The sequence below is a fragment of the Triturus cristatus genome, chromosome 3_1, assembly GCF_964204655.1.
Source record: "Triturus cristatus chromosome 3_1, aTriCri1.1, whole genome shotgun sequence".
Taxonomy (NCBI): Eukaryota; Metazoa; Chordata; class Amphibia; order Caudata; family Salamandridae; genus Triturus; species Triturus cristatus.
This window is the reverse complement of record NC_140583.1, coordinates 212,912,080-212,937,730: the sequence shown is the minus strand read 5'-3', so window position 1 is coordinate 212,937,730 and position 25,651 is coordinate 212,912,080. Positions and strand designations below refer to the sequence as shown.

Sequence of the window (25,651 nt, the reverse complement as noted above, 5' to 3'; positions counted from 1 at the left end):
TTTGCTGGCCGACAGAGTAGGCTTCTTAAAAGTGAGAGAGTCCTTGTCAGACACTGAAGATTTTGAAGATCTTGCCTCTGAAGACTTCTTGTGTGTCTTCATAGGAGGAGCGTCTGAGGGGCCAGGAGATGTCACTCTCGGCCTCTTCAGGGAGACTTCAGAGGTTCCGGAAAAGCTCGCCTGTGAGGACACCACACTCTCTCTGTCCTTGAGCCTGTCCAGCCAGATAAGCAGGCGACCCTCCCTGTCTCTCAAGGTCTTATGAGGGAAAGACCTACATATTTTACAGTCCTTAGGGACGTGGTACGGATAAAGGCAATACAAGCATAGGTCATGCTTGTCGTCCACATGAAGCCTCTTCTTCCCACATGAAGAGCAAGCCCTGAAAAGGGCTTTCTTCTGGGATTCAGACATGCCAGGAGTTGTAGATGAAATAAACACTCACTGCAGCAATAAGAGGCCTGAAGTAGTCTGCGTTGAAATCCTTGAAGAAGAAAGTCACCAAAAAAGTGAACAATCTGGCTTGAAAGAAATCCTGAGGAGAACTCAGGTTGGAGACTCCCTAGCACAACGTGCGGTAGAAAATCTGAGGGACTGAGGCTTCTGCCAGGAAGGTTCTAGAGGGAGGTGATGGCTGATTGGTTGGCTCTATGAGTTTGGTCCTTTTTACATAAGGACTAGGATAGGCTACTTAGGGGAGACCCTTAGACCTATTTTTCTCTATGTATGTCTATAGGACATTACTTTTTTATGTACCGTAGGCTCCCGTCTCGACAACGGGGAATGATTCAGGCATGTGAATCTATGAAAGACACCCCTAATACTGGATAATAAACGGGCACCCCCCTGTACAGACCTACCTTCAGAAGCCACCCCATACACGATAGTTCTAACAGGTGTTGCCCCACTTAGGGAGGGTTCAAATGAATCACATGGGGACCTCAGAAAAAAAGTTGTATTCTGGCTAAATAAAAACCGCCCTCTTCCCCCCTCCTCCTCGACTGAAATATTGTTTGTGAGAAGAGTTGAATGGGTGGGCCACTGTACCAAGGACCTCGAGGGGGACTGCATCATTATATCCTTTAAGGATCCCTGGGTGGTAGATTTCCTGCGTAGGGAAGCAAGGTTGGGGAGGTTGGGTGATGTGCAGACCCTGGGCCTTGGGTATTTTTATCCCAAACGATCCTGCGAGTTCCCCTCTAGTCATACCTTCCCTAGAAGACCTGTTAGGAAATATCTTGCTGATAGAACACCTTACATCCCGCAGTACCCTTTATTGTCTAATCGCTACGAATCCCTCTCTGGCCTGGAGTGTATCGATTGACTTCACCCGGTAGCTGGCAGCGGGAGTGTTCTGGGTAACCAAGTGGGTGGGGCTGACAGAGTCTGTACTGAGGTATCTATCCAGGGGGGTGCCATCATGGAGAAGGAGAAGGTGATGGACTCTGCATATCATCATCAAGATGACAACATGGTGGTGGGTTCCCAATTCAATATAGTCTCATCTTTGGGAGTGGATCATTGTAGCATGCATAGCACAACAACACCCAGTCAGGTCGTGACACTCAAATTAGCATCATGGAATGTAGCAGGGCTGAAGGGGCGTATGGCTTCAGAGGACTGGCTGGATTTTATTGATACTTTTGATATCCTACTGTTCCAGGAGAGCTGGGCCCCTGATCCAATTCATAGGGCCGGGTTCCTAAATTTTTTTAAACCAGCAATAAGGGGCAATAAAGGTCGAGCATCGGGGGGGTTAGTGATCTGGGTTAAACAGTCCATCGGCTACCGACCAATGGAAATTGTTCTGGATAACCCGGACCTCTTGGGAATTAGATTAAGTAAGGATAACTGCCAGGATATTGTAGTCATTAACATCTATGCACGTGGTCAACCTGGAGGGCGCTGTCCTAGTATCCTAGATGTGTTAGACTCTTACCTTGAAGGGATAGGGAGAGACAAGTTACTCGTCCTAGCAGGGGACCTCAACTGCACCTTTGAGCCTCTTTATAATGCGGGGGAGGACCTGGGGTTTGAGGAGGACACTGTCTGGAATATCCCGATGCTGTCTTTGAATAATATTAAAAGAGGCTCTGAGGCAGCTTTACACTGGATGGGGTTGTGTCTGGACTGGGGTTTGAGGGCAACCAATGGTCGTACGGCCTCTGATAAGGATGGAAAACCCACTTTTGACAATGGGGTGAGGAAAAGTAGAATAGATTACATCTTGTTAAAAATGGAATATTGGTCACTCTTGGATGATATGGAAGTTGTGTCTCGTCCTGAAAGTGACCACAACCCTTGGTCATTAAGCATGAGACTCCCAGGTGGATTCGGCAGGTCTATAACTGCTGTTCATCTAACAGGTGATGCTATCTTGACAAACGATAGAAGAAGGCTCAGATGGTCCAGGGTGGTGGAGGATCCGACCCCTTTAGATAGCATAATGAAGGTAGTCTCGTCGACTTTGAGCGACATTTCAATTCTTGCCCCCACCATGGATGTTAGTGATCAGATTTGTGATCTTCACGAATGGTGCTTTGCTAATCTTAAGGCCCTCTTAACCCTTCCACCCACACAAGGCAAAGTAAAGGCATATGGATCCTGTGAGAAATGGTACAATAAAAACTGCAGGGAGGCACATAGTCGTTTAGTCAAAGCAGTGAAATGTAGGATTTCCAGCGATATAAAAGAGGCACGTTCAATGTACAAAAAAATTCAGTGGGAAGCGAAAAAGGAGTGGGATGACCTACATTGGTCTGACCTATTGGACGCCTGTACTTCTGGCAACCAGATCAAGTTCTGGGAAATCGTTAAGTGGGGCAGAAACCCCGATTCCCAAACTCCAGTTAATCATGTGTCTGCAGAAGCATGGGTTGATTTCTATTCTGGCCAGTTTATGGATCCTGATTTAGAAATCGACATTGAATTAAAGCAGGAAATTACCCTTACCCTTACTCCTAACCAAGAGTTAAACTTCACGCCACTGGAAACTGAGTCTGCGCTCCGCCTGGTCCAAAGGGGAAAGGCACCAGGGATGGACTCCATCCCGGCTGATTTATTCAAAATCAATCCCCAACTCTGGGTTCCTTATATAACTGCGGTAGCGAACGCTATTGCCAAGGGGGCCCGGATCCCCATGTCCTGGAAGGGGGCGGAGATTCTCCCCATTTTTAAAAAAGGGGACCGTTCAGTCCCGGGAAACTACCGTCCCATAAGTTTAATTGATTCACTTCAAAAGGTCATCGCAAGGATGGTCCTTGCCAGAGTTCAGGGGTGGATGGAGTTGGAGGGTATCCTGTCCCCCCTACAGGCCGGTTTCAGATCAGGTACCAGCACCATTGACCAGGTCTTCAGATTTTGTCTGATCTACTGGAAGGTGGTGCTGTTGGGCGGCGGGTCCATCTACGCAGCCTTTATAGATCTGAAATCGGCCTTCGATCTTGTGCCAAGGGCTAAACTCTGGACCGTTCTTAGAAATTTGGCACTGCCGTTAGAATTATTGGACATGATTGTAAGATTACATGAGGGAAGTTTTGCTAGGGTGAGGTGGGGAGGCCAAGGGCAGGTGACGGATTGCTTCCCCGTAACACGTGGCGTCCGTCAGGGTTGCGTTCTGGCACCTACACTCTTTTTGTTGTTCATTGAACAGGTGGTCAAGTTCTTTGCTAAGACCCCCACTGATGCACCCTCTTTGGGCGGGACCAAGTTCCCTATGCTCATTTTTGCCGATGACACCTTACTTCTCTCAAAGACTCGTAGTGGTCTGCAAATCGCACTGACCCGATTTGAGGAGTTTTGTAATGTTAACGATTTAAAAATCAATGGGAGCAAAACAAAATTGATGGTTCTAACTAAAAGTCGCCCTATTAGGAGCTCAGTGAGCATGAATGGAGTCGGTTTGGAACAAGTTGAGGTTATGACCTATTTAGGAGTAACCTTGGACTACCGTCTCCGCTGGAAACCACAGGTTGACACATTACACCTAAAATTTGCTCGTCTTACTGGTTGTCTTCTGCAGGAGCAAAAAAGCTCCTTAACTAAACGTGTCAAACCCGCACTTAAGATCTATGCTACCAAGGTAAGCTCCGCGATATTGTACGGGGCAGACCTCTGGGGGCATATGGACCTATCAACCCTGGTAAAAGTTCAAAATAAATTCTTGCGGAAAATGGTAGGACTCCCCCAATCAGCTCCAATCAAACCACTATGTCTGGATATGGGCTGCAACTCAATTAACGAAATGGCTCGATACAGTTTAGTAGCCCTGTGGAGACGTATCTGCACTTCCCCAGACTTAAGCCTCTTTGTTAGGGAACTTGAAGAAGTAAGATCTATTTGGGGGTCTAGTAGTATACCCTGGCTTCGTGAAGTGAAATTGATTTTGGATGACATGGGTCTTAATCAGCTGTGGGTTTCCCCGGGTTCAACCACCTTTCCTTCAAAACAGGAATTTAAAGCACTTTACTGGGCTTTTGTTCGCCAAGCATTAGTTATCGCCTCAGATTCTACTAACTTAACAGGAAGGTTCTTGTCCCATAAATTGGACCCTTTCCTGGAGAATTACTGGAACGTTATAACTAAGACACTTGACAAAAAGCTCTACCACTAGTTCCGAGTAGGGTCTCTGCCCTTAAGATCCTTCACCAAGATCTGGTCTAACCGAGCGAGTGATTTCTGCCCCTGGTGCATTGGTCACAAGGAGAGTGTTGGCCATCTCATATTTGCATGTCCAGCTTATTATGCTCCAAGAAGCAAATGGATTAGGCCCATTTGCCGCTATCTTAAAAGTCGGAGGGAGTGCTGAGGCTATATGGGTGCTTCGTACCAATACCTCTGAGGTGGTAGTTGTGGGCGTAGCCAAATTCCTGGGGTGGGCATGGGTGATTAGAGCAAGATATCTGCAGACACCTTGATCTTGCTCTTGTTTTTTAACTTCTCAACGGGTTTTTTCATGTATTAGGTTTTTATCATACTGTTTAATTCTATTTTTAACGTTGAAATGTTTTTTGAAATTTATGAAATTGTAATTGTGATGGTTTTAAATTAACTATCTTATGTATGTCTAATTTCTATTGCTTTCAATTGTCTTTTATGATGTAAAAATCAAAATAAAGACTTTAAACCAGGAACCAGGGTACTGCAGTTAAGTTGGGTTAGTATTTTTAAGTTATAAAGCATTTAAACTGAGTGATATCTGTCACCACTGAACTTTCGCGGCATTTGACAACATTTAACTACAGAGGTAAGTGGCTGTACGTAACCTTATTTTAAAATAAATGAAAACAATTTCCCTACCTATTACCACTTTTAAAAAGTGGTAATAGGTAGGGACCTACTACTTACCTATATATAAGGCCCAAACACAGTTGAAGTGTAGTAAAACCAATATGGCTGCCTTTTCATTCTCTGAAGACAGCCATTATCCAATTATATACTGAAAAGTTACTGCAGTACACCATAGCCCAAAATATAACTAATACCTAGCTGTATTTTTGGATTGCCGTACCCTTGTGTGACACAGGAGTAATGCAATACTTATGTCAGATTCACAAAGAAATGCGTGGCCACCATGCGTGTCCCTGCATCGATTGGTAAATCTGGAGAAATGCAAGTCAGCGGAATTCTCTGTTATGCGTTACTCTGCACGCCATAAATGACATTGCTGTAAAATTTCACATACATCGGTATGCCATGCCACTGTAGCCACTCCACTATAAGCTATTCCACTCTACGAGGCTCCACTCTATGCTATTAAACTATACGCAATGCCACTACACTATGCTCTTACACTGTACGCACCTCCACTCTACGCCATTCCAGTCTATGGCACTCCACTGGCTGCTTCTCCACTCTACGCCATTAAACTGTACGTCACTCCACTGTACACTATTGCACTATGTGCCATTCCACTGTATGGTACTCTACGCCACTCCAGTGCATGACACTACACTCAATGCCACTTCATGCTACGCTATTCGATTGGACCCCACTGTATGCTATTACACTCCAACCCATGCCACTGTAAGCTTTTCAATACTATACCCCACTACACTCTACTGTACAACACTGTACTCCAATTTATTACACTTTACTCTACATTAGGCTACGCCACTCCACTCTTCAGTACTCCACTCTAGTCTACAACATGGCACTCCACTCTATGACACTTGAGTCCACTCTACACTACCCCACTCCAGTGTACTCCACTCTACTACACCTTATCAAACTTTACACAACGTACTATACTTTGTCCTATGCCACTCCACTGTCCAACACTCTACCTCACTGAACACAAATACACTCTACAACACTGTACTACAGTCTATGTCCATTCATTCTACTACACTATATGACACTCGACGGCACACCACTCCACTAAATGACACAGCACTCCACTCTACGACACTCTTCTCCACTGCACTCTAACACTCCACTCGACGATACTCCACTCTGATATACTCTATTTCACCTTACTCTACTGTTCGACATGCCTTCCACTGCACAAGTCGCTGCTCCAGTCTACAATGCTGGACTCCACTATATGAGATACCATGCCACTACACAATATAACACTTTACTACAACAGTGTAATGGTGTGTAAAACAGTTGAGATGAGTGTTGTACAGTGGAGTGTCGTCCACTGGAGTGTCATGAAATGGAGTGTGGAGTGTCATCGCGTAGAGTGTAGCAGAGTGGTGTAGAGTGTAGTGGCATGAAGTGGAGTTCAGTGCAGTCGAGCGTCGTATAGCTCTGTGTTGTCGAGTGTAGTGTTGTGCAGTAGAGTTGCAGTGAGCCTCGCACAGTGTAGTGTTGTACAGTGGAGTATCATTATTTGGGAGAACCCAGTGCATTGTAGAGTGGAAAGCTACGGTTAGTGTTGTCTGGTTAGCAAGCTGAAAAGTATGTTTAACGAGGTCCGCTACTCATAATAAACAGAAGGTGATGGATGAATTAGAAATGAAAGTTATATCTTTAGAATTTTTAAAGTTTGTGAAGTTTAAACTTGGTTTGATAGGGAAAATATGTTTCCCTAACTATAACTAAGCTTTAACCTTTGTTTTTTTCAATCAATATATATATGAATGAATACATGTATATATACACATACATACACATACATATATATTACCCAACCTATAATCTATTTTTGTGGTCATGTTGTGCGTTCAAAAATAAGAAGTGAATCATACTGTGTTTTGATCATGGAAGAGCCAGATTAGAGCAATATATCTGCACTATCCATCAATGGGACAATCACTGTTTACATTTTCATTCCACATTACTGTTTTGGCTGCCAGGTTGTCTCTATTGGGGACGTAGGAGTTAATTTTAGTGCTTTGGCAGGATTCTTCTGATCAGCCCTAGTGGGGACTAATTGAAACAGGATTCCATCCCTAGTAAGATACAATTCAATTGACTGTGATGCAGTCCACTACATTACATTATTCCTGATTCAAGCTACTTACCTTCACACTCTTTCTGGTAGACAATCTAACAGCAGATTGATCAAATTGTGAATGTTTCAGAAGGTATCAGACTGAATCCGGAAACGCAAAAGAATTAGTCTTACGTGATTGTAGGTGGAGTTGTATGGCTCTGCACCGACGTTGTTCTGTTCCAGAAGTGACAAGCAAGGCAGCATGTAAAGCATCACCTAGGCGTGCTGACCTCACTTGCTTTCTAAGGCTTGCACGCACCCTAAAACACAGAACCCATAGGCAAATTGCCTTGCCCAGAATGCAGATCTCTAGCAGGGGCTTGTTCAGTAAGATTGTGGGGGGGGGGTTCGGGGCGCGAGCTTTAGATTTTCCAACCATCACGCTGGCATATAATGGTAAAATATATTATTCAAGTAGGGCGCATGAGAGTGGCTTAGTGGGCAGAGGATTGGGAGAGGAATCCAGATTGGTAGGAGTATTTTGTAAAATAACCAACATTTGAGGCTTTCAAAACAGAGAGAGGGAGAGAATGTGTGTGCGTTTTTGTCTGTGTATGCAAAAATCCCAGGTGAAATCCGATCGACCCCTCACTATACCCGACTTAAAGCACCTGTACCCAATTATTCATCAGAAAATAAATTTATTAGTAGAGTGTAACACCCGAACATCCCTCCTGAAGCTCTGCCCCAGAGTGAGGTAAAGTACCCTATTGCTTGTTGGATCTTGGATGGGGAATTCAAAGCCTTCGCATCAGAAGAGGCAAAGGGTTCTTTGAGCATGACCAGGGCTTAGTGGCCTCCCCAGTGATCCTCTGCCTTCAGAGACAGAGCCATTGGCAACATTGTGGGACACAACAGACAACAGGTAGCTAGACAAAGTGACTAGACTTGAAACAGCTCTCAAAAGATTAGAACTCCAATACACTAACACAATTACTTCATCATACATCATCATAAAACCAAACTGACACAATGCCTATTGGGCGAGGGTAATGCTGCATGCAAGGCCAATCATGTGCAGAAACAAAGTTTGCAAGCTACTACATTGGCTAGCTCAACGTTAAGAAAACATAAGACACACTGACCACTTTCAACATTCACAGGACCGCTTGATCATCAGTAACTTACAGACTGATTAAGCATTTGTAGCGCACTACCAGCATTTATCTGCCAAAGAGGACCCGACGAATCCAGTAACACTGCGTGAGTTTATACAAGATACCCCGATGTGACGCTTTTTGGTGCAGAGATAGATATTTTAGAAGAAGAGATAAGGGAAGAAGAGCCTTCACCAGTCACGGGAGTCCTTTAGAGTGGTTAGTTACCAGGTCCCAATTGCTTCCCCATTGAGATCTCTAAATCAATTGGAGGAACCACTATACCTACCCGTAAGACCATATTGCAGGAGGTGACAGCGATTGGTGAGCTGACATCAGAGGTAGCACAGCAGAAATAGTCCTAATACCAAAGGCTGCCGGCCACAGGAACTATACTTCCAGATTCCCTTACATTAACAGTGAAGTCAAGGTCATCACCAAAGTGTTGGCTAACAGATTGTTAGGCATGGCTGGATCTTTAATCCACACATATCAACCCAAGCTTATGCCCTAGAGATCCATTGAGCACAACAATAGGTGCCTTCAAAACACCCTGGCCTTGAACGACCGCCTTGGTGGCCGGTCGGCTTTACTAAAGGTTTACTTTGAGAAGGCATTTAACTCTGTTGCATGGAACTATATTTTTTGCATTACTCAAAACAATCTATCTCTAACCCAGTTTCTGAGGCTACATACATCTCCTATACACCAATTCCATAGCTTGAGTGAGGATTGGAGGAGTGCCCTCGGACGTTTTCTCAATAATAGGGACACCAGGCAGGCAGCTCCTATCATCAGTTCTCTTTGCCATCTTGATCAAACCTCTGGCGGAGTGGATTAGAGTTCAAGTTTTTTTCCAGGAGTTTCGAGCGGACCCCTGGGGCGGCAAAGAGTGTATCCCTTTATGCAAAGGATTTATTTATATACCTATAACTTCCCAGATTTTCTAGACCCAGAGCCCTGCAATTACTCCAAATGTTTGGACAATTATCAGGCTAAGTGTCTGTAAACCTAAGGTCTACCCATTCAAATCTAAGAAGGCCAATCTGTAATGGGCCTCCGACCGAAAAGTCTCCTGGGACAGGTCCTGCTGTCTATGAATACGTGTTGACCTCCCAGATCAGCAGGCTGCAAAACATACCTTGCCTTTTGGTCCCCGCTTTATCCATCATTGTAGGGTAGGGCGTACATCTTACTGTATCAACTCCAAAACAACCCAGACTATATACCCTTTGAATTCCTTAACTCCCTCACCAGATTCAAACGTTTCTCTGGCTTGTGCCTATATTATGGAATGCCATGGTCGGGTGTCCCAAATTCCAATACAATCATGATGATGGCATGGCAGTGGATAAGGCATCATACTATCGTGCAGCATTTGCGACAGAGATATAGGCAATAGGAGTAACTCATCACTGTACTTTCTATACAGTGGGAAAATCAATCCAACCGTCCCTCAACGAAAATTGTGATAAGATTATGGCAACAGTCTCTGCATTATATAGGCTGGTTTGGTCAGCTCGCAAAAAAATCAATTTTGGTTAGGCAATAAAATAAGTCAACGTCTTAGAGGGCTTTTGCTAATAGTACAATATTGGGATGTCGAAACTATGGGATGTTAGGGTGGGCACCATCATTTATTTACTCGTTTGCAGATGTTCGGAAGACCTTGACATGCACAAACACCAAATTTTGAAATAATTATAACTAAGCACGCTCTTTACCATTATATTAAAGATCTTATTGATCTTCCTAATTTCAGTGCTCTGGAGGCAAAGTTACTGATGAGACATGTATCGTATCGCAGAAGATATCCAATATGTATTAAGCACGAATAATTCACACACTGGACACTTTCAATGCTCTTAGACTTGGAAGGATGAAGTGGGGACTCTTACAGACAGAGAATGGCAATCGGCAGAGATGTTTCAAGAGAGATATCAATAACTAAAAATTTTTATATAACCCAACTTAAATACAAAGACTTCATATTCTTACGCATCAGTGTTTATGGCATCTCGGGTGAATCAGCTCACTTAGATACCTGATGTATAAGGAGGAACACGGCGACTTTATTCACACTGTATGGTGGTGTCCTCGGATCAAACACTTTTGACTGCGGATGCAACACACAGACTTCAAGAGGTGACTTGGTGAAGACACTAAATGGTCTCTCTTACAAATACCAACTGATCAGGATAGCAACCAACCAGTATAAACTTGACCAATACACTTAAGATTCTTAGTCTCGAACAGAGCAGAGACGTAGCAAGAAATTGATATAATAGTACTCCACTTAGCTTGGAAGGATGGGTAATGGGAATGGACCACTGTATGTCACTAGAGATCCTCATACACAGCCAGAGGATGCCCACAAATATGCACAACTTGGGGGAAATGAACAGAAACCTGTGTGTTTGCAAATGAGCTGGGGCTGGCTATTGTTTTGACATGATCATTTGCCCATGCGAGAAAATAAGCACACAATTGTTTGCATGTTGCGGGACTTGATGAAACATTTCCTAGCTAACGTAACGGAAAGTTTCAATTCTATTAAGGACTCTGAGGCGAGGATTATGCCTTCTTTCTTCACTTTATTGGCATATAGCAGCATTAAGGTTTAACAAAAGACTACATTTCCCATGAACCATAGGGAAAAGGTAGTCAAAACAAAACACATGAAACAACCAATCCGAGACAGGGAACCAATGTACAATCAGGGCACTTCAAGACCCATATAGTCCATTGTTAGTGTCCTCTCCTCCTCTTTTGGAGCGTGAAGACAGCCCACTCCTCCTCCTCAGGTGTCCTGCTTGTTAGCGTCAGAACCTGCAACGACAAGGACGTATTACCGGAGGAATAGACCTAGCAACCTGCAATTTAAGCACATCAAATGAGAACAGGAACAGAGAACTGGTGAAAAAAGGTACTTACTGCAGTATGGGGAGGGTCCTCCTCCAGGAGCACAGGGCGGGATAATCCTTGCCTCCGAGTCCTTAATAGAATTGAAACTTTCCGTTACATTAGCTAGGAAATTGTTCATTCTATGTCAGGACTGGAGGCGAGGATTATGCTTGTTCAAAGCTTGCCCACAACCAAATAAGCCATATTAAGAATCGGCTTGAAGTAAAACCTTTTGAAGGTGGAGTCTGAAGACCAATCAGCCGCATTGAGGATATCTTCTAAGCGGGCACCCAAGCCGAAAGCTTTAGAGGCCATGGCTCCTCTTGCAGAGTGCGCCCCAAAGTGGCAGAGACTGATACCAGCTTTTTGCATCACCCAACGAACCCATCTGGCAATAGTGGGTGAGGAAACCGCTTTAAAGGGTTTCCGAAGTGCGATAAGGATTTGACGTTCCCCCGGAGGACGAAACTCCTCAGTCATCTCTTCGTACGCCTTGAGGCAACGAACCACACAGAGTTTCGGCGAGTTGGGAAACTCCGGGTAAGAAATGACCCTGGTGTGGCATTTTGAACGTCAAAGTAGAGTAAACGTCACCCCATCTGGAGTGACCACTGGGCCAGTGATATCAAGGGCTCGCACATCAGAGACCCTCCTGCAAGATACCAGACAAAAAAGCATTGCTAGCTTCGCAGAAAGCTCCTTCCTTGGGAGGAACCTGTTAGGTTGCCAGGAGAGAAATAGGTTCAAAACCTGGTTAACGTCCCACAATGCAGAATACCGCGGCTCCGGAGGTAAAGAAAGACGGATGCCACGCAAGAGTCTATACACCATAGGGTGGTCGCCCATGGGGGGAGCCACTGACCGGGACATGGCCTGATGAAATGGCTGACCTAAAGGTGTTGATAGAACAATAGGCCAATCCGTCAGATGCAAGTTGCGCCAGGAAATTCACGACGTGAACCACGTCTGCAACCAAGGGATCGGCACCCCTTCGCAAACACCAACGGGACCATTTGCCCCACGCGGACCGATACCTCTTGACGGTACTGTCTGCCCAAGCCTTGGAGATGAGGACTTCAGCCGCTCGCGAAAGGCCCGGGGCTTGCCATCTGTCCCTGAAATCCTCCACGCCATGAGCCACAGTGAATTCATGGTCACATGCGGATGTGGAGACCCGTCCGGACCCGTGAGAAGAGTCGGAAACCGGGGGAGTAGGATTGGAAAATCCCAAGAAAGTTCCAGAAGAACCGGAAACCACACTTGAGACCTCCAAAGAGGGGTAAGTAGGACCAGATCCGCCGACTGTCTGCGGACGTGAGCCGTCAACCGGGTGATCATCGCGAATGGAGGGAACGCATAGGCCTGCTCCTTGCTCCAATCCTGGAGGAATGCGTCCGTGGCCGCCGCTAAAGGATGGGGCCTCCAGCTGAAAAACCACGGAAGTTGATGGTCCAGCCTGGACGCAAACAAGTCCACTGTGAATGGACCCCAGAGGTCGTGGAGAGATGCAAAAACCGTCTGTTTCAGTTTCCAGAGACTGGAGTCTCGGAAATGTAGAGACTGGAAATCCGCTTCCACGTTGTCCCGACCTGGCAGGTACTCCGCTGTGACTGAAACCTGGCTGTCTAGACAATACTACCAAAAACTCGCCGCCAGGTCTGAGAGGGCTTTCGACCTGGTGCCCCCAAGATGATTTATGTAGCGTACTGCTGAGACGTTGTCCATTTTCGGGAGAACACACGACGGTACTGAATCTCTCGTCCAGCACCACACGGCGAAGGAACCCGCCAGGAGCTCTAGACAGTTTATATGTAACTTCTGTTCTGCGGGAGACCACAACCCTCCCATAGAGAGGTCTCCGGACCGTGCCCCCCAGCCGAGCCTGCTAGCATCAGATTTGATAACCAGATCTGGAGCCGACCCGAAGATCGCTCTGCCATTCCAGGCCTCCATATGGTCCAACCACCAGTGGATCTCGCCCCTCGCTTCGTTGGATAAGACGACATTGTGAAAGTACGAATACCCTTTGCTGAGAAAGTATGTCTTGAGGCGCTGGAGGGCCCTGTAGTGGAGGCTGACAGCAGTCCCACCACTCGGGCTAGCTGTCGAAGGGATACCTGTTGTTTGGCCAGGACACGACGCAACTCGTGATGAATTTTGGCAACCTTTCTGGTCGGCAGACTGAGTGTGGAAACCGTGGAGTCGATGACGAACCCCAAGAAGGTAACGGACTGAGTTGGCTGTAATAGAGACTTTCTCGTTCACCACAAAGCCGAGATCTTGGAGCAGAGTCACTGCCATCTGAAGATGTTCCGTCAGCTGACGGGGGCAGGGAGCCATCAGGAGAAGGTCGTCGAGATACACAATCAACCTGACATCCCGCGATCTTAGGAATTCCACCACCGGTTTGAGCACTTTGGTGAAACACCAAGGTGCGGAAGAGAGCCCGAAAGGAAGGGCTGTGAACTGGTGGCGCCAGATAAACTGCAGGAAACGACGGTGAGGTGGAAAGATCGGGATCACCAGATAGGCGTCTTTGAGGTCCAGACAGATCATCCAATCGAAAGGACGGACCACGTCCCGAAGGAGGTGAATCCCCTCCATTTTTAAATGGTGATATACTAGCCAATTGTTGAAGTCGCTCAGGTTTATGACCGGCCTCTTGCCACAGTCTGTCTTGTCGACCAAGAAGATGTTGCTCAGAAACCCCCGGGGGTGAGGGGAAGTAAGGGAGACAGCGCCTTTGTGGAGGAGGGATGTCACTTTCTCGTCCACAAGGGCCGCATCTTGTGTAGAAAAATTAATGGGACGTGGAGGAACTTTTTGACTGGGTCCCCTATGAATTATGTGAACACCTCTCACTGTTTGAAGGACCCACGCGTCTTGTGTGATGGCCAGCCATGCCTGGTAACAGCCTGCCAAACGCCCCCCTATGTTTTGTGGGGAAGAAGGGAGAACACTCACCAGAGTTTGAGTTGGTCGCTCCTCCTCGGAAGCCTCTGCCTTTGCCCAGACGTCCTCTTGTGGGGTCCAAATTTGGACTGGTCTTGGTATTGTCCGGAGCCTTTTTGATTGGTCTGATGGCTCTGGCGACCGGCCGAGCGGCCCCTACCTCGACCGGCCCCTCAAAAAACACAGGGAAAAACTTTCTTAATCGTAGACTGGGCCCTGTCCAGAGAAGTAAAGGTATTTACAAATTTGCCCAGCTCCTTTGTGAAAGGTTCGCCGAAAAGGTCCTCTTGGGCCATGGCGCCCGCCTCTGAATCCGCCAGGTCAACGAGCTTCGGGTCGATCTTTATTAGGAGGGACCGGCGGCGTTCGGTAGAGAGGGTGCAGTTGGCATTGCCCAAAAATATTACCACTCTGTGCCCAGCCGGACAGGGTTTCTGGGGAGATTATAGAGCCGGAGGCCTTAGCCTCCTCGGCCATGTCAAGGATCTTAGTGACCGGGCCCAGGGCGTCCAGGAGCTTGTCCTGGCACGCCCTCCAGGATCTGTCAATGCCCTTCTATGGGTCTCTAATACATTTTTGCAGGAACGTTGACATCCGGGGATCAATTTCCGGGGTAAGGGCTACCTTCCCCTCAAGGGACAGGCAGGGGCATTCTGCCCGAAGGCAGTTACGGGCCTCCTTCTCGAGCAGGCGCCGAATATGTTCCGCAACGTACGTCGCTACCTTTTCGGCCAGGACCCAGTCCGACGAGCTTGGGTGCACAATATCATTGGGGTCCAGCATATCCGAAGCCAGAGGGGTGTTCTGAGGGGCCTGCGAAGGATAGGACGGGAGCCAGGGCCTAGAGGGACTGGGGTCGGAGTCAGGGTCTCCGGAAGGGCCCGGTCATCCCAGTGGGAGGACAGGGGCCGAAGTCAGGGGTTCCCTAGCGGGCACCACAGGCTGGCTATCAATGAAAGCTTGCTTCAAACGCTCAAAAGCGTCCACATCCACCCCAGCTTCACTGGGGCGCTCAGACGGGGGAGAGCCAAGGGTGTCTTGTGCCGAGATGGACTGATCTTGCGAGGGTGCCACGGTTCTGAGCTCCAGGCGCTAGAATGCCTATTCTATCTGCCGGAAGAGCCTGTCCTCTAAAGGAGATATGGCTTGATCCACCACCCTATATATAGAGGTATCAACAGCCTCATAGAATGCATCCCCCCAGGACATGTCAGCAAGAGGGTCTTCCTCCTCCTCTGGGTAATCATCATAGTACTCCATAGTGCTGGGAGTAAGGAGGGAGGTATATCAATATAAACAGTAGAGAATAATAAAGGTGGAAACACCAGGCCGGAACAGAGGGCCTCACAGAAAGCTGGGTGTCAGCTGAAAGATGGGTGGCAGTAATGCCACAATTTTCACGGGGTTCGAGCCCCAGGGGACAACTGCTGGTAGAAGATATATATCAAATGAATCCCCAGGCCGGGGAGAGAGAAAGCTGGTCTGGGATACGTCCCTTGTGAGAGCTAATGGCCGATACAAGACCTCATAGAGGCGTAACTGTAGCAATACGGACTCAAATTCCCGGTAACTTGCTTAAAAGGGAACAGAGCGTTAATTATAGTTCAATAAACTGGCTGCGAGCGTGAATCGCGGCTCGCCTCCGAGTACAGACCGTGACCGGCGTTCTCCTCAGCCCAGCGGCTCCTGACAAATGCGTCGCGCGCTGCTGAAATTAGAGAAATTCCAGCAGCACAATGCGCCTCCCACAGCCTCCTGCGCCACCCGGCGGCGGGAGAACCTGAGGGCCAAAACCAGCAGAGCGCCTCGTAGGAACGGGAAATCCGTTCCCGCGGCAATAACCAACAATGATGAAGGCGCAATGTAAGCGCTAGGGAAAAAAACAAACGGTGCGTAAATAATCACAGTGGAAGCCACAAATGTGATTACCACGAAGCGCTCGCGCGAACTGAACAAATCAGTACTGACACAGAAATAGGCAACAAACAGCGCGCACGTGTGAAAATAGCACAGTAAAATACACCAGAACTAAGCACCAAACAGTTAAGCAAAGACTGAAGAGCACTTATCTGGCTGCGCAGCAGCGAAGAAAGAGGAGGAGAGGACACTAACAATGGACTATATGGGTCTTGGAGTGCCCCGATTGGGCATTGGTTCCCTGTCTCGGATTGGATGTTTCATGTGTTTTGTTTTGACTATCTTTTCCCTATGGGTCATGGGAAATGTAGTCTTTTGTTAAACCTTAATGCTGCTATATACCAATAAAGTGAAGAAAGAAGGCATAATCCTCGCCTCCAGGCCTGACATAGAATTAAAAGTACCACCTCCTATGTAAGAGACTAAATTATACTTTGAACGAATTCTAACAGAATTTTTAGTTTTAAGTACATTTGCCAATAAAATGATGCAAAAACAAATAAGTCTATAATCTTCCAGAAAGTCACACACAACAGTAAGTTCACCAGTTTAGAGCGCTAGCTGATAGGACACAAGCATGCAATTATGGGCTACTGTGCTACACCTGTCACTTCCACTGGCTATTATCATAATTGCACAGAGTAGATTGCTAGCAAACTTAAGTGCATGTCCCCTTAAGAAAGGTGCCTTTTTGCAAGATTTATTTTTTAATTACAACTACAGCTCAGGGATTAAACTAATCTAAATAAAACAATGGTACAAGACAAGTGTACATATCGTTTCACAGCTTCCACATTAATGAGAGGATTGTCATCAGAACCGAAAGGGAGAGGTAACATTAAAATGTACTTTAAGGTCTATTGTGTTAAGATAATAAACACTCAAGCATTACACTGTAATATTTCAAGTGGTTGTCTTTACTTGCTTGTGTAGAGTTATGAAGTCATTACAATGAACCCTTACCTTGCATTCCACAACACTTTGATCGGATTCACAGGTAACGTAAATCTCATCTACTGCTCTTCTTAGATTGTCGAAAAGAAAGGCCCAATATCGAGCTCTTAGATCAACTTTTCGAGGATGTCTCGTTTTTGTTGGACTCTTATCAAGGTTTTTGTCTCCAACAGATGATGACATTATTTTAAGGTCAAGTGCTGTGTTCTGTAAAAAAGAAAAACTACTAGCATACAACGTTCAATCTCAGTTTATACAATAAATCTTTATTTTTACACAAAAGTGTTAAAGACATAATGAAAAAAGGACACTGTTCCATTGCCATTGCAAACTCGCCAAATATTGTGTTCCGTAAACGAAATAATTTTGTATTTTCTATCTAAATACCACAACCTCCGGTTGCAGATACCATACAGTGTTATCAGGTATGACACGACCTGATTTTAACTTTGCTAAGCTTCAAAACGAAATATTTTTCAGCACCCCAAAGGTAGTGTAATAGCGTATGGTGACTTCGATGTGATCATGGTTAATTAGTCTCACTAATTAAGTTAAGACAACTATGTTGTGAGAGTATTTCCATTATGCAAGGTAAAACATTTTTCCAGACGAACAGTGAGGAAATAATAAATAACCACAACACTTTATTGATGCATTGCGGCAATGTTGGAGAGTTAGGGCATTTCCACTCTCAAACAATTAAAATTTCCATGGCTTCACAAATGAACTGAGGGCCAGATGTACGAAGGCTATTTGTGTGCGAAATGGTCAGATTTGCGATAGTAAAAATGCATTTTGCTATGCACAAGCCACAAAGTGTGATTCAGAAAAACTTAACTGAATCAAAATTTGGGTTTGTGACCCAATATTTGAAAGACGCGTGCTTAGGACGTCGACTTCAAATCAGAAAGGTATGTATTCATTTTTTGCGACCGAAATCCAGTCGCAAAACATTAATATTTTACCAGCTACAAGCACATGGTGGTAACCCACTTAAAAAACGCAAGATGTCCCAAGGGCCCCCTTTACTTTTGAAAATGATGGGGAAAAAAATATTTTTTTTAAGAGCATACAGTGACTCCATGGACCACTGGATACTCTTAAAATATGCTATTTTAACTTAAAAACATTTTTGTTGTTGTTGTTTATGTGTGTCCTGTTTTCTTTTAAGAAAAATTGGTTGCGTTTTGAAAAAAAATAAAATAGCTTTACTTTAAAGCAGTCACAGACATAATGGTCTGATGATATCAACAAGCCACCATGCCTGCGATGGCTGCAATTCCCAGTGGGTCGCAAATTGAGATCTACCTCATTAATATTCAAGGTGTAGGTAGATTTGCTATCTACTAGGAGTTCGTATTTTGCAAACACACACAGGTCGGTTCGCAAAATACGGCACTGATTGCAAAATGGAACCAGTATTTTGCGACTAGTGCATTGTATTTCGGCCCAAAATAATTCAGCAGTTGTAAAAATTTCAGACTCGACCTCACACGGAAAACTGTATGCGTTACCGTTTTGATGCTATTTAGGGAAGCCATTCAAGATCTGTAGCCGAAAAGTATGGACACAGTACATATAGGTGATACATGTGACACCAATTACAACTTAATTCCTTGCACTACAGAGATGAGGGGTACAATAAACTCATTACCAAAACAATCTTTCAAAACAATATTAAAGAGAATGATGGAAGGTAGGAGAGTGGAGAGCAATCTCGGGAGATAAAATATAAGTCAGACAGTGACTGGTCTGTCTAAAGAATACTCTACCCAGCAGATTCTTTGCCTGTGAAAAGACGACATAGCACTAGAATGAAAAAAAGTGGCTCTATATCGAAGGCTGCAGAGTGTCTAGCAGGACAAGGGCTGCAGTGTCTCCTCTGTCCAGTATCATCTGGATGTCTGTTGCTGCTATAAAGGCTGTCTCTGTACTTTGGTTGGGTCTGAAGCCTGATTTTGTGGCGGCAAGGAGCGATCGGTTGGCGAGGTAGTCGGCGAGGCATCTGTTGATGGATTTTTCTAGGACCTTGGACAGGTAAGGAAGAAGGGAGATTGATCTGTAGTTTGCGAAATTGGTTGGGTCTGCAGAGGGCTTTTTCAGGAGGGCACGAAGGGCTGAGTGTTTCCAAGATTCCAGGAAAAGATTGTGTAGATAGTGGAATAGAGGATGAGGCTGGAAGATTTGCCAATTGTGGTAGAACCTCTTTCGAAGGTGTAGGGGCGGGGTATAAGGGTCAGGATGGGGCCCCAGTGTGTATAGTCTTCTTTATAGCAGTGGCTACCTCTGTGGTGATGGGGGTACCATATAAAAAGGGTAGCACTTTTTGGGGTGTGGGGTATCGACCCAGTCAGTGAGCGAGTTTTTAAAAGTTATTTATATCACTTTATAGGTGGCCTGTGAGTTCTGGTTGGCTTTTAGTGGCCGGGAGAAGCCCTATCCACCTTAGTTTGTTCCAGTGTTGATGGTCAGGACCAGTCGTGTGGTTCTTCTGCAGTGGGCAACGTTGATTGCGAAGTTGACAATGACATAGTCAGTACAGGTGATGGGAGTGGGTGTGAGGATTGTGATGCAGTTGACTGAAGTGAATACTGGGTCAAATGTCGGGTGAGAATGAGGTTTCCGAGCAGATAAAGGAGTGAGGTTGAATTGGGGGCGGTCAGGTCTTCTAGGTAAAACGTAAGATCTCGTAAAAGGATACACGCACTGGAGTTAATAGCTAGTAGGGTGAAGAAGTAAGCTATATTGCTGGTAAAGTTGGCTCTTGGTCATGGGGGGGGGGGGGTGGTCGACAGATCAGAGTTCTGCTTAGGATGAAGCTGACTGTGACTTGTAGTTTGAAGTAGAGGTGTTCCATATAATCGATTCCGGTTTCCGAGTTGGTGGAGCAGCTGATGGTGTCCTTAAAAATTATGGCGATTCCTCCTCCAGGTCTGTGTTAGCGTTCCTGTCCGGCAATCTTGTAGCTTGCAGGAGAGCTTTGGTGATGTTTGGTGTTGATGCTGCCATCAACCATATTTCGGTGAGAAAAAGGAGGTCCAGGGAGGCATCGTCCAGAAGGTCCCATACCTCTGTTGCATGTTTGATAAGTGATCAGATGTTGAGGAGCATGTATGAAAGCGAGAAGTGGAGTGCTAGTGTGTGTTGGTTTGAGGGTGCGGAGTTTGGAGCTATTGGTGTGGTTGCAGTGGGTGCTGGAGTGGGGGGTGTGGACATGCCGGTGAAGCGACAAGATATGCAGGTGAAGGCAGAGGTGGCTTCTTCGCTATGGCACAGGAGCGTCACCCCCTCATCCTCCCACCAGCACTCGCAAAAAGGGAAATATAAAACAGGGTTTAAATCCCGTTTTATTTTTCTCGTGCCACATCTCGGGGGAAGGGCCAGGGTGCTGACAGACGGGAGAGGTTGTGTTGGACACTTCCTTCACTGCGCATGTGGGTTTGGCCAGCCATCTCAGGCCGGCCAAACTCACATATGCAGTGAAGCTCTCTAACCCCAGCTGCATTGCAAGGCTGTAGAGAGCAGACACAGAGCCCCAGTCTGTCTGGGGGCACAAATCATCGGCTCTCAGGCCAATCCTGAAGCTGCTCTCATGCTTGAGAGCAGCTACAGGATTGGCTGCAGGGCAGTATGGGAGCCTGTGCCTGCCTGCAGTGGAGAGGAGAAGAAGAGAGTGATTGTGGAGGGCTACAGGTTAGTTCTTTTTTTATATTTTTATCTGCCTACATCGTCCCCCACAACCTAACCCCCTACCCCGCCCCGTCTGTTTTCCCTGACACGAACCACTCCTGGGTGTAGGCTCCTTCTGAACTGTATGGTGCAGCATCAGAGTGGCGGCCGGGGCTGAGGGTGTAGCTAGACACAGAGGGATAGCGGTTGGTTGCGGAAGGACCATTTGGCACGGTTCCAGTGCTGGCAAGTACAGAAGGGCTTGCCTATTGAATGTCTTCACCACGTGCCCTCTGCAATACATCCACTGCACATTCATGGGCAGTATGGAAGACATACTTTTCATAAAGGTGACGTTTCTAAGGCATAAGAAAGGTAGAAGTTTAAGCCTTTTTCAGCACTACATGAATTAGCTAAAACAGCTTCAGTACGGACCTCTAGCAATTACCTCAATTTATAGGGCGCTGTTTAAGGCTGTAACTGTCATAGTTAAGGAATTAAACCTCCTCATCCCTTTCCTTATACTGTGGCCAACTTGCCTTTTCTGTTTCCAACAAGGTTTTATGGTCATAGCATAATGAGATTGAAGTGACTACATTATTTTTAGGTATAGCATTGCGAAAGATCTTTTGTGGGCCCACCAAAAAACTTTCAATGAGTTTTACTTCTACCCACTGCTTACCATCAGTTGGTTTTATTGTCACTCATTTGCTCGCTTCCTATTCGTTAGCTTGCCTTTCGCTTCTTGTGTTTGCCCCTCCATTTCTCTAACTGTCTGGTTTCTATCCTTCCACTGCTCACTTTTAGAGGACTACTTTTTGCTTCTTAACTAGGCACTTAATGAGATTGCATGTGTTTTTCAATTTTCATTCTTTTGTGCTTCTCCTTTGTCAAATACCAGTCTCCCTACTTTCCGAATTGCTCGCTCCCTTATGTACTACTGGCTCTCTCGTGTGCATCTCCCTTCATTCCCTGTATTCCTCTCTCCCTATCTGCTGCCTTTCCTCTCTTCCTTTCCCTAGCTTTATTTTTATGTTATCCCCCTCCCTGTCCAACTTCCAGCTTCTTACGCCTCCACCCCACGACCGCAGTCTATTCTTACTTTGAAAAAATAAGAATATCTTTTCGGGGAGCGCCAGGCAGCAGATTTCTGCAAGCTTCTCTGCCTTATAAAATTTGCTTTCACTCTACTGAAATTTCATCTTCAAGTAATGTACTAATCTATATTGATTATATAGATAGAAAAGGTACCTGCATCATTTCATAGGTGGATACATGTATGAGCATATGAAACAACCCAGCTAAAGCTTTTTTCTTCGCACCTTTTTTAAAGTTCCTTTATTTTGCCTGTTATTGACAGTATCAACAAAAAAAGCTTTAGTCAATACAGCACAGCATCAGCAAATGGCACTGGCAAAGCCAGTAGGTCCACAAGGCGAGACCTATTGCCTTTGCCAGTGAGTGTTTGTTTTGTCACAGTAGCCAATGACAGGGTCAGGTTTCCTCGGACTCAGCTGATTTGGACAGGGAGCGCCTGTTTGGTGTGTATTGTAGAAGGTAGCATTAGCCAGAGCAATGTGCACATAATTCGTTTAGGTCTGGTCCTGGGGAGTGAGAAGCTGATAGAGAGGCACCTTTGTAAGGTCAGTAGAAAGGACTGGAAGTTGAGTGGGTCAACCTAAGGTGAATCCATTTGGGTAACCTAGTAGCACCAACTATACGATCTTTGGGCATCACTTTTCGGGAGGGGGCTTATCTACACTGTTGGTTTGTGAGATGCAAGGCCCTATGCTTTCCCACTTTACGTAGTGAGGTGTGCAAGATTTCGACCTTCTGGACCTATGGAGCAACAAACGGGTGGGGGTGATTTTCCCATCATCATCTCCTCTCCCTGCTTATTCACTTTAGTTGGTTTCTGCTTGTATGTGGCTCAGCTGATGATCTACATAAAACACTTCAATTTTTAAACTATTATTAGTTAAAGTGGAACTAAATCCTCCTAAGCATCACTTAATTTGCACTGGTAGGAAACCGTAATTGAGTGGCTGATTTTAACCGAAAAATCTGTGTCCCGTTTCTTTTAATCTCCGTGCCAAGTTAATTTCGGGCTGAGTGAATGTATGATCTCTGACCCAAGTACAATAATGTGGTGGACCGGAAGGCTCCAGTGCCTCTATATGGAGTGACCCATGCCTAAATCGCAATACATGTAGTGCCGCCTACATAGAAATGTCAACTAGCTTGGTTGCAGCGGTCAGAAAATTTGTAGAATTTCTTTAATCAGTGAAAAAATCTGGGGACTTAAACTGCAGAATTCTGGGGTGTGGTCACGATACCGCATATGGCAGCTGTTCTTTTCCGAGGTCCGCAGCCAGTCCACTTTAATCCAGCATCGGCAGTAGGCCGGGAAGCCCAGAAACGTCGTTGGCCGATGCAGGAGTATCTGAGGCCATGGAGAATACCTGTAGCCTTATGGGTGCCTGCCAGAGGGCTGTAAGCCAAGGAGGCAGCGGTGAGGCCTGGTTTGCCGCGTAGAGGGGCCGTCCAGACTGCGTGTCCTGCAGCCACAGTAGCGTGGGTGCTGGAGGGGCCCACGCTGTACTGCACAGAGGCACACACACGTGTACTTCGGTGGTGGTCTTTTTAGGTCTCGCCTAGGCAGTGCGCATGCACTGCTCTAGGAGGGCCTTTAGCCATCGGTCTGCTCCTTTTCAAGCACACTCATGCTTGTGCTGGCACCCACCTTGCGGGAGCGAGCAGCGGCGCGCGTTCTAATTGAAAACATATGGCTTTGGCGCCGCCGCTGCTCGCCCCCGCAAAGCGGAGGCCACCACAAGCACGAGTGTGCCTTAAAACAGCTGCTGCTTGTTTGCGTTCCAGCAATAGTCATTCACGGTGATTAAACAGCACGGGCCGCGCTTTTCTTTTTACATTCCCCCCCTCGCTCTCTTTCTCTTTCACTCACACTCTTTTTTGCGCGCTCTCTCTCTTTACTGTCGCATGTCGCACAGAGACGCAATTGTCTTACAATGTTCTTTGTAACGACAATTAACAATAGCCTCAATATAAGGCAGACACTACTGAGCCATAAAATATCACATTATAAGTTTTCCCTCGTGCACGTCTCTCTCTCTCCAAAGTGTCCCATCACATTCCATTTTACTGCATTGCATTATATTTGCATGTCTCTTTCCTACTAGCGGCTGCGGGGCCTAAAATGCTTGAATAACTCAAGTAGTGGCAGTACTTTATCTGCTATGATTTCAAAATAACAATCAACAATTGCTGCCATTTATGGAGGAAAGATACCATACAGCCAACCACAGAGAAATTACCAGGGCTCGTCCATGTCCAACATCACCAGCACAACCACGTCCACTACCACCACGTCCACCACCACCACCACCACCACCACGTCCACCACCACCTCCACCACCACCACGTCCACCACCACCACCACCACGTCCATCACCACGTCCACCACGATGTTCACTGCCCAACACCACCACGTCCACTGCCAACACCACCACCACGTCCACTGCCAACACCACCACCACGTCCACTGCCAACACCACCACCACAGCGTCCACCACCACTGCGTCCACCACCACTGCGTCCACCACCACCTCCTCCACCACCATCACGTCCTCCACCACCATCACGTCCTCCACCACCATCACGTCCTCCACCACCATCACGTCCTCCACCACCATCACGTCCTCCACCACCACCATCACGTCCTCCACCACCATCACGTCCTCCACCACTATCACGTCCTCCACCACTATCACGTCCTCCACCACCATCACGTCCTCCACCACCATCACGTCCTCCACCACCATCACGTCCTCCACCACCATCACGTCCTCCACCACCATCACGTCCTCCACCACCAACACGTCCTCCACCACCAACACGTCCTCCACCACCAACACGTCCACCACCAACACGTCCACCACCACCAACACGTCCACCACCAACACGTCCTCCACCACCACCACGTCCTCCACCACCACCACCACGTCCTCCACCACCACCACCACGTCCTCCACCACCACCACCACGTCCTCCACCACCACCACCACGTCCTCCACCACCACCACCACGTCCATCACCACCACCACGTCCATCACCACCACCACGTACACCACCATCACCACGTACACCACCACCACGCCCACCACCACCACGCCACCACCACGTCCACCACCACCAGGTCCACCACCACCACCATGTCCACCACCAACACTATGTCCACCACCAACACTATGTCAATCACCAACACCATGTCCATCACCAACACCATGTCCATCACCAACACCATGTCCATCACCAACACCATGTCCATCACCAACACCATGTCCATCACCAACACCATGTCTATCACCACGTCCATCACCACCACCACGTCCATCACCACCACCACATCCACCACCACCACCACCACGTCCACCACCACCACCACCACCACGTCCACCACCACCACCACGTCCACCACCACCACCACCACGTCCACCACCACCATGTCCACCACCACCACCATGTCCACCACCACCATGTCCACCACCAACACCATGTCCATCACCAACACCATGTCCATCACCACGTCCACCACCACCACCACCACGTCCTCCCCCACCGTGTCCTCCACCACCACCACGTCCTCCCCCACCACCACCGTATCCTCCACCACCACCACATCCACCACCACCACCAC

The 25,651-nt window shown here is 46.8% G+C and overlaps 1 protein-coding gene across 3 annotated transcripts in view; it reads right to left on the bottom strand.

Moving 5' to 3' along the window:
- The window catches only part of SCAPER (S-phase cyclin A associated protein in the ER), a 3,109,515-nt gene that overhangs the window by 2,564,509 nt on the left and 519,355 nt on the right, over nt 1-25,651 (bottom strand). For all 3 annotated transcript variants that reach the window (XM_085643688.1, XM_085643687.1, XM_085643686.1), the window contains exon 5: nt 17,275-17,472. In XM_085643688.1, the coding sequence (XP_085499814.1) occupies nt 17,275-17,472 (198 nt within the window). The remainder of the gene's footprint in view (nt 1-17,274; nt 17,473-25,651) is intronic.